At 43.9% G+C, this 10197-nt stretch overlaps 1 protein-coding gene across 1 annotated transcript in view; it reads left to right on the top strand.

Annotated features, from left to right (window-relative positions):
* Positions 1-7940, top strand: part of HAO2 (hydroxyacid oxidase 2) — a 20200-nt gene extending 12260 nt beyond the window's left edge. The window contains exons 5-7 of the mRNA XM_039255665.1: positions 949-1107; positions 1472-1541; positions 7164-7940. Coding sequence (XP_039111596.1) covers positions 949-1107; positions 1472-1541; positions 7164-7219 — 285 coding nt within the window. The 3' untranslated portion in view covers positions 7220-7940. The remainder of the gene's footprint in view (positions 1-948; positions 1108-1471; positions 1542-7163) is intronic.
* The last annotated feature ends 2257 nt before the right edge of the window (positions 7941-10197 follow it).

A 10197-nucleotide genomic window follows, 5' to 3' on the forward strand; every position in this document is an offset into this window, starting at 1 on the left:
ATGTGGTTTATCTATACAATGGAATACTACATGGCAATGAGAAAGAATGAAATCTGGCCATGTGTAGCAACGTGGATGGACCTTGAGGGTGTTATGCTGAGGGAAATAAGTCAGGCAGAGAAGGACAGATACCATATGTTTGCACGTATAAGGGGATTAGGAGGAACTTAACGGAGGACTGTGGGGGAGAAGAAGGGGGGAAAATAGTTGGGGAGAGGGAGGGAGGCAAATCATGAGAGACACTTGAATGCTGAGAACAAACTGAGGACTAATGGGGGTGGGGGGAGGGGAAGGGAGGTGATGGGCATGGAAGAGGGCACTTGTGGGGATGAGCACTGGGTGTTATATGGAAACCAACTTGACAATAAGCTATTTAAAAAAACAAGAACATTAAAGGGGCACCTGGGTAGCTCAGTTGGTTAAAAGTCCGACTTTGGTTCAGGTCATGATCTCACAGTTTGTGGGTTTGAGCCCTGCCTTGGGCTCTCTGCGGTTGGTGCAGAGCCTGCTTTAGATCCTCTGTCTCCCTCTCTCTGCCCCTGCTATGCTCCCTCTTTCAAAAGAAATAAACATTAAAAAAAAAAAAAAAAGAACATTAAACTGAACACCATAAATGGAAAATTTCCCCTTTAGGATGTGAAGAATAACCAAGAGTTTCTTCCAAGCTATAGACAGCTGAATAAGTGCGTCAGAGCGGAGCTACGTTCTGTCAGTATAGAAAAGGACAAGAGGGAGCACCCGTAGGAAGTCCCTGGGGCCTGGGGACACAGCTGCACTGCTCTGGAAGGGGAGGGGAAGCACAGCTAGGGCATGGGAAGGGAAGAAACCGGTAGACCTTCCCCACACTTGGACTTCCAGTTCCTAAGCCACGTTGAGGGGGCATCTCTGTCCCATGATCCCCAGGAGTGAAAATAGAAGCCCTTCGAGGCCTGCATGTCTCTTTTTCAGATCGATGCCTTGGCAGAAGTGGTGGCCGCTGTGAAAGGGAAAATGGAAGTGTACCTGGATGGTGGGATCCGAACTGGCAACGATGTGCTCAAGGCTCTGGCCCTTGGGGCTAAGTGTGTGTTTCTTGGGAGACCAGTACTGTGGGGTCTTGCCTACAAGGTGAGAGTGGCAAAGTGAGACCCAACTGGAAGATACTGGGCTTCTTGTTTGTTTCCATGCTTTCCTGTGGTTTGCCCTCCAAGCTTAGCCATTTCTCAAGGGCCCCAGATTCCTGAGGGCCAGTCACCCCCTGCCCAAATCTCCACACTTCCTCCGCAGCACGTTGCATATTCTCAGGCACTCTCGCCCCCATCTCTACCTCTTTGCTGCCCCGTATTCCCAGCATAGTTCCAATTCCACGGACATCCCCATCCTACACCCCCGCAGCTGTGAGCATGCCCAGACCTGATGCTCAGCCCACGGTCAGAATGTTCCTTCACGCTTCTTTTTGTGTCCCTCCCCATCCCCCCATTCTTGGGAGCAGGGTGAACATGGTGTTGAGGAAGTTTTGAACATCATAAAAAACGAGTTCCACACTTCCATGGCCCTCACTGGTAAGTTTTGACAATTCTTCTTCTTATTGTTGTTTATTTATTTATTTTTAATTTACATTCAAGTTAGTTAGCATATAGTACAATAATGATTTCAGGAGTAGATTCCAGTGATTCATCCCGGATGTATAACACCCATTGCTCATCCCAACAAGTGTCCTCTCTAATACCCCTTACCCATTTAGCCCATCCCCCCACCCACAACCCCTCCAGCAACCCTCAGTTTGTTCTCTGTATTTAAGAGTCTCTTATGTTTTGTCCCCCTCCCTGTTTTTATATTATTTTTGCTTCCCTTCCCTTATGTTCATCTGTTTTGTATCTTAAATTCCACATATGAGTGAAGTTATATATTTGTCTTTCTCTGACTTGTTTCACTTAGCTTAATACTCCCTAGTTTCATCCATTGTTGCAAGTGGCAAGATTTCATTCTTTTTGATTGCCAAATAATATTTCATTGTACACATGTACCACGTCTTCTTTATCCATTCATCTGTCAGTGGACATTTGGGCTCCTTCCATACTTCGGCTTTTGTCGATAACGCTGCTATGAACATTGGGGTGCATGTGCCCCTTTGAAACAGGATACCTGTATCCCTTAGATATATAGCTAGCAGTGCAATTTCTGGGTCGTAAGGTAGTTCTATCTTTAACTTTTTGAGGAATCTCCAAACTGTTTTCCAAAGTGGCTGCACCAGTTTACATTCCTACCAGCAGTGCAAAAGAGATCCTCTTTCTCCGCATCCTCAGCAACATCTGTTGTTGCCTGAGTTGTTAATAGCCATTCTGACAGGTGTGAGTGGTATCTCATTGTGGTTTTAATTTGTATTTCCCTGATGGTGAGTGATGTTGAGCATGTTTTCATGTGTCTGTTGGCCATCTGGCTGTCTTCTTTGGAAAAGTGTCTATTTGTGTCTTCTGCCCATTTCTTCACTGGATTATTTGGTTTTTTTTGGGTGTTGAGTTTGATAAGTTCTTTATAGATTTTGGATACTAACCCTTTATGTGATATGTCATTTGCAAATATCTTCTCCCATTCCATTGATTGTCTTTTCATTTTGCTGATTGTTTCCTTCGCTGTACAGGAGCTTTTTATTTTGATGAGGTCCCAATAGTTCATTTTTGCTTGTTTCCCTTGTCTCCAGAGACATGTTGAGTAAGAAATTGCTGTGGCCAAGGTCAAAAAGGTTTTTGCCTGCTTTCTCCTCTAGGATTTTGATGGCTTCCTATCTTACATTTAGGTCTTTTATCCATTTTGAGTTTATTTTTGTGTATGGTATAAAAAAGTGGTCCAGGTTCATTTTTCGGCTTGTCCCTGTCCAGTTTTCCCAGCACCATTTGCTGAAGAGCCTGTCTTTATTCCATTGGATATTCTTTCCTGCTTCGTCAAAGATTAGTCGGCCATATGTTTGTGGGCCCATTTCTGTTCTCTATTCTGTTCCATTGATCGAAGTGTCTGTTTTTGTGCCAAAACTTTTACAGTTCTTTTCCTGATTTGGAGCAGAAAGCATGAGGCCTGCAGAACAGGAGTGGTGGCTCCTCCTTCTGGCTTATCTTTCCCTGGCCCGGTGGCCACCCAGAAGAGAGAGAAGGGAAGAGATGTTCCAAAGATTGAGCACAAACTTGGAATGCGATACTTTTGCTACAAAAGCAGATGCAATTTCAGATTATGGGAGAGAGAGTCCCATTATACTCTGGCCTGTTCAGATCATATCAGGCTTGTTGGGTGTGGTTCTGTGCGTCATCTTTTAAGTAATATTCATGGACGGTGAGGAGTTGAGAAATGATTTCAAGGAGGAAGCATGGAGGAACTGGGGAAATAGATACAACAGGAGGAGAGAAGGGGGGAGAAGGAGACATGTCGTCCTGTGTGACCACAACTGGACAAACGTGCATGTCTCAAAGTTACATGTGGGTGGATTTCACTCAAAAATGAAGTTATTGTAAAGCAGCGTTCATAACAATTTATACGTTTTTAGCAAAGCCTGGGGATCCCAGTGACCTGTAAAATAGAAGTTCTCAACTAAGATCGTGACTGCTCTCACCAGAAAGATTTGGTTTGGAGTTTTTAGTTTATTTTTTTTTCTAGGTGGCACAAGATGGTGGGGTGGGTACTGCAGGTAGTTAGTGTTGGGGGCTAGATGCGCTAAATGTCCTAAAATGCTTGGAACAGTCTCACAGAAGGGAGCCACCTACCCAGTGCCAATGGCCAATGGCTCTGTCTTTGACTCTCTTTGTCTGCTGTAGACACTAACTGATTATGATGTGAAAGGACAGACAAGATGAACCCCAATAAGACCTCCATTTACTCCTCAATTCTAAAATTTTATAATAACAGATATCTTCTCCAGAAGTAAGGAAACAATGAATCAACCTCTGACGTGAAGTCAAGACCATTTTCTTGCCATTAATATATCATCATAAATGTTACAGAGAATCTGTCATGTGCCACGCACAAGGCAAGGTGTTCAGGTTGTTCTCAAGTCTGGTTTGGGTCTGATATTTAGACAAGTGTCTTGTACTCCGTGTCCAAGTTGTATTATTAGTGTCCATTGGGGCTACGGACTCAACCTTTTGGGCTTGAGTGAGAAAACTTAGATCAGCATTAATGCCAGTACCAGCCTCCTCTCCAAGGAGCAGATTAATCAAAGAGAAAAAAAGGGAGGGGGAAATGGGCCAGGGCATGGAGGATAAGGGCCATCAGCTTTGGACCAGAGCCATTCAAAGTCTATGAAGATAAGTCATTAAATGACCCAGAGTCACCAAGACCCTTCCTCATAGGATGGCACGAGTGTGAACACATATCATATTGGTGTGTTTTGCCCCTGGGAGGGAGGGGGGCAAAGGATGGGAAGACCCATGAGCTTCTAAAGGTTCCAGGAGGTTGAGACGAGTTTCACTGCTCCCCCAAATATTTCCTCCCATCCTTGCCAAATGATGCCTTATCTTCTTTTAATGGAAAGAAGCCTGTTGGGAGAATTCACAGTAACAAACCTCTTTTATTCTGCCAAAAGTTCATACTTAACAATCACTGGGGTAGAAACGGTGGCTGGGAAATCTGGTGGAGAGCTCCTTTTTTTAAAGGGGGGCAAAGAAAAAAACCAAACTGGGAGCATATTTATGGCCGACAGTTTATTCTCCCCTCCTTCTACCTGTTCGGCAAGGAGAATGTATGTTTTCAGTGTAGATGTGGAAAAATCAGTAATTGCAACCAAATGCAGGACAGGGCAGAAGGAAGAAAAAACTGAGGGAGAAGGGCTTCTTTGGGGATCCTCTGCATAGGAGTATCTCCCCCAGAGAAGAACCCCAGGCTAGTCCCTGGGGAGAAGGGATCTTGGCCAGGGGCCTATGCTTTGCATAGAACTCACTACAATGCAAAATCATAGTGTGAACCCCCTGAGATTCTGTCTCCCCTTAGCCATTCCGCACACAGTGCACATTAAGACACCTGACACAAAATCGGCACCCAGGAGGGATCAGTTAATATCATTTCTCTCTCTCAGTGCCCCTGGAGATGTATGATGTTTTCTCTTATGACCCTATAACATACAGCCCTGGGAGGAGAACCTTATTTGCTGATAGCAAAATAAATTTAAGAGTCATATTTTTCAGGGAGCTTGGGTGACTCAGTCCTTTAGGCGTCTGACTTCAGCTCGGGTCACTATCTCAAGGTTTGTGAGTTCGAGCCCCACCTCAGGCTCTGTGCTCACATCTCAGAGCCAGGAACCTGTTTTGGATTCTGTGACTCCTTCTCTCTCCGACCCTCTCTCCCTTGCTCTCTGTCTCTCTCTATCTCTCTCAAAAATAAATATAAAAACGATTTTTAAGTCATTTTTTTTCACCATGAGACCAATTTCTGAAATTATCCTTACAGAAAGGTTAGAATCAGAATCAGGATCTGTCTTGAAAAATGTCCACATATAAGTCACACCAGCACACAAGGCTGCAGGGATCTCACTAAGGTCTCGCCCTTCATAAGGGGAGGAGGCTGAATTAAAAAGTCTATGAACCTTCTTGAGGTTTATCGTTTGTCATTACCCACTTCATGTGAAAGTGGCCAGCACATTTTAGTGTAAATATCCTCCTAATTTACAGTAATGAAAGTGCAGGAAACAATTATAAATATGCATTCTCTCTCACACTTTTACGGAGTCTCTGCCAAGTGCAGGGTGGTGCCCTTTACTGCATGAGACCCAGAAGCCAACCTGAGGAGAGTCGAGTAAGCACAGATGCGTTCCCAAGGTGTATGTGCCAAACCGTCTCAAAATGGAATCACAGCATAACTCTAAGGCAACTACTGAGACATTTTACATCATTTCCATATCATTTTTACTACAACATGCACCCAACAACTCTATTTTGGTATCTCTGTGCTCCTTGAGTAGGTCTGCCTGCTGTGAAGACCCACTCTTCTCTGCCCCGGGGAAACCCTAAGCTCTTAAGATCACTGTCCACTCTGAGGAGCACCGCCTCTAGCACGGAGGTCTTGCTTCTGCTGTATGAGTTCAGTTAGTGGGTTCGTAGCCCACGCCTGACATCTCTGTCCACTACAATCAACCCAGGCATAAAACTCAACTATTCCCTCTGTTTCCTTTTTTAGGGGGGAAAACCCCTTTCTCTAGTTATATTTTTGTGAGTGATACACTTCGCGAAAGCAGTGTTTGGGGAGGTGAAGGTGCATACATCGCCACTGTGGAAAGAACTTAAATTAATCCTTCCACATCCTGACATTCAGGTCCATCTGCCTCATCAGCAGCAGGGATTCTCCTTCTACTCAAGCCCCCCCCCCCTTCCAGTCTGTACCAACGTGCTACCCCTTCTTTCTCCCCCTCTTCGTGCTTCTTAGCTGACGCTCTTCAATCCCTGTGTCTAACCTCAGCTACAGTTCCTAATTTTGCATTTTGATGAAGTTCCTCCACTAAAGAAGTGCGTTTCCTTTCGCAGAATTTTCTTGTCAAAAGCAAATTTACTGTATGAAATACTCAACGCACTTCTTATTCCTGACTCATATTTCTCCCTGACAAATACCTCCTGTATCCTTGAGTCTTATCAGCACTCAGATAAAGGTCAAGTGTATCGACGGCTCATATGAATTGGTTTTTTAAATGCTAAAATAGTGTTTCTGTATCTTTACTGTGCCATTTTGACATGGCTATGTTGAAAGAGGATATGGGCACAGGCTCACAAAACAATTCTCAAGGCAGTCAGAATCACATTATTCATCTGGTATCTTCATCCACCCTTTAATACAACTTTTGTTTAATCTTATTACTATTATTTATTTTTATATAGCATTTTTTTCGGGGTGAGCACAAAAATCAAGTCAGGCTTATTCTCATTGGATCATCCCATTACCCATGATGGGGTGGGCTGCTGGAGTTTCAGAGAAATAAGCTTTTTTATTATTTAAAAAATTTTTTATTTGAGAGAGGGAGAAAGAGCATGAGCAGGGGAGAGAGGGAAAATCTTAAGCAGACTCCATGCTCAGCATGGAGCCCAACATGGGGCTCGATCCCCACAACCCTGGGATCATGGCCTGAGTCCAAATCAAGAGTCAGACACTCAATCCACTGAGCCACCCAGATGCCCCATAGAGAAATAAGCTTTTTAACTGCATTGTTCTTTTAGGCTGTCGGTCAGTTGCGGAGATCAATCAGGACCTGATCCAGTTCCCCCGGTTGTAAGAAAGAGGGCTAATGACCAGACTGCTGAGGTGGCCCACAGGGAGAAGACAAACTCACAGCGTGGTGTGTGATGCCTTTCTGCCTTGCCCCTATCTTACCCAGAGGCTCATCCCCCGCACCTTCAACCACTCCACCCCTAGTTCTTCAGGCCTCCCAAACCCCACCTCTTCCTCAAATGTGACCTGCTCTTCTTTACCTCACTGTTACGTGTTCTTGCCTGCCCTTCTCTGAAAGAAAAAAATCTTAAAAACATGGATCAATAATGACTGAAATAGCTACCAGATTTATTTTTTTGCATATCCATTAACCAACTATGTAAACTTACACTCTGTACCAAAGAGCTATATGTATAAAATATCCTCCCACAAAAATACTACTCCCATGTGTAGATAATAGGGAAATAATAATAGTTAAAATCTAGACTTTGGAGCCATACAGGCATGGGTCTAACAGTCAAGACTGGTACTGGCAAGCTGTGCAATGGGAAAGTTTACCCAGTCTCTCTGTAAATGGGAATTGTACTACCTAGCCCACTAGGTCAAGAGAAAGATTAAATGAGATAATGTGTGTACACTTTAGAGCACAATGCTTAACACTCAGTAGAAGTTGAGGAAACAGTAGCTTTTATTGTTTGACGAAAATCTATTCATCTTTTAAGACCTTGTTCAAATGTCACCTATTCTTACCATGGCTACTTTCTAGGTTCTTCCTATTGCACTTTGCACATTACATTATTACAACACTTATTATAATACAATATGTTTGTTTGTTTATTTAGTTAATTAGTTGCATGTCTTTCTCCACAAATGGATTGTACATGGCTCCAGGCAAGAAACTGTACATTTGTTACTGGGCTTGGCATTTGGCAACCTCTTGATGAATACCTGTAACATAGAAGGATGGATGGATGGATAGATGGATGGATGGATGGATGGATGGATGGATGGATGAATGGATGAACAGCTGGATGGATATGTAAGGTGGACAGATGGATGAGTGGGTGGATGGGTGGATGGGTGGGTGAATGGATGGATGGATGGCTATGGGCGTAGACAGATGGATGGGTTGACAGACTAAAGATAAATGGATGAAAGGAGAGATGAGAAAAATGAATAAATGCTCTCTCAGGGTAAACACTCCCCAGGCCAGTAATCAGCTAAAATAAACTTCTAATGCAAAGGCACGTCACTGAATAAGATCTAACATTGTAGACTTCAAGGAAGTTAAGGGTGGAAATCAACGTTGTAAATAAATAGCCCCCAAACTCACTTCTCTGTGTTCTCACTTGCTCTTTTTTTACATTCTGTTCTCTATACAACAACTAGAGACTATACTTTCGAGTATAAGCAAAATCTTCTGTCTCACGGGTTCAAAGCCTTTCTGTGGCTTCCCATTCCATTTAGTGGAAATCCAAACTGATGCCCAGCTCTCCCTGGGCACTAGTTCTTGCAGACCTTTCCAGGTCATTTCTTCACCACTCTCCCATTTGCCTACCATGCCCCAGCCATACTGTATCCCTTCTCTTCCTTAAACAAGCAAAGCTCTTTCCTACCTCTGGACTTTCACACTTACTCTTCCCTCTGCATAAAATATCCTTCCCCAACCTCTTCCCAAGCCTGGCTCTTTCTTGACATCTAGATCTCAGCTTAAATATCACCCCTCAAGGAGGTGAGATTTCTCTGACCATGCAATGTAGAGCAGGCTCTACTTTACCCACGCCCCCCTGGCCTTCCCTTCTTAGCACTCACTGCAATCTGCCATTAACTTATTCTTTGTTCATGTGTTTACTGTTTATCTGCAGCAGCACAGGGACTTGGATCAGTCTTGCTCACCACGACATTCCCAGAGCCCCAACCATGCCCAATGCCACAGAAGGCTTTGAGTCAATATTTTTTAAAAGAATTCATTCAAAAAGACAAAACTGGATCAAACTGCATTGTCACCTCTGGAGAATGATAGCACTCCCGAAGGAAAAGAGTGAGCTAGGACAGAACCAAGCTGAATGGGTCACTACCTAATCCAGAAGATATGAAAAGTCTCCTTTCATTCCTGGGCTGGACACTTTTCTGCAGAAACTCATGTCATAGGACAGTCCCACTTTTGCCCAGCTTCTCCCACATACCCATGGGCTCAGTGATGGGAACATTAGATGGCAGGGAAAACACTGAAAGAGAGAGTGGTCCCATAGCACCCTCCCTGATCATAACTCCTAATGCTATAGCCATTGCTTAACCCATATGTATCAGGCATGTGCCACCTACATGTTTAGAAAGAAGATAAAGTGTGTGTTCTTAGACAGTCCTGCACTGGGCTGTACTCAGAACCCAGAATCAAGGGACGTGAACACCCAGACTCCCAAATCACCAATCCCTTTGATTCTTCTCAGAATAGAAGATCTTAAATGGGCAGATCAATATAATCTGTCAGTTATTCAATATAACCTGCTAGTTATTTCAGTAATTGCACACCCTCTATATCTCTATGAAATAACTATGAACATTTGTACTCTCGACAGAAGAGCTATCCATATAAAACATTCCTCAACAAAAATCATATGCTCCGCCTGTCAAGCAGGGCAAAACAGGCCAACTGGATGAAAGAAGGAAAGTAAAGCAAGTGTGGGGCGCCTGAGTGGCTCTGTCGATTAAGCATCTGACTTCAGCTCAGGTCATAATCTCATGGTTCGTGAGTTCAAGCCCCACATCGGGACCTCTGCTGTCAGCGCAGATCCCACTTTGGATACTCTGTCCCTCCTCTCTCTCTGCCCCTCTCCCATGCACACTATCTCTCTCTCAAAAATAAATAAAAACATTTTTAAAAAGAAAGTAGAGCAAGTATAGTTAGAATACTTAGAAGAGTTCTAGAAGGGTGCATGGGCGGCTCAGTCGGTTGAGTGGCCGACTTCAGCTCAGGTCATGATCTCACAGTTTATGGGTTTGAGCTCTGCGTTGGGCTCTGTGCTGACAGCTCAGAGCCTG

This window comes from Hyaena hyaena, unplaced genomic scaffold (assembly GCF_003009895.1).
Source record: "Hyaena hyaena isolate Hyena2069 unplaced genomic scaffold, ASM300989v1 scaffold_539, whole genome shotgun sequence".
NCBI lineage: Eukaryota > Metazoa > Chordata > Mammalia > Carnivora > Hyaenidae > Hyaena > Hyaena hyaena.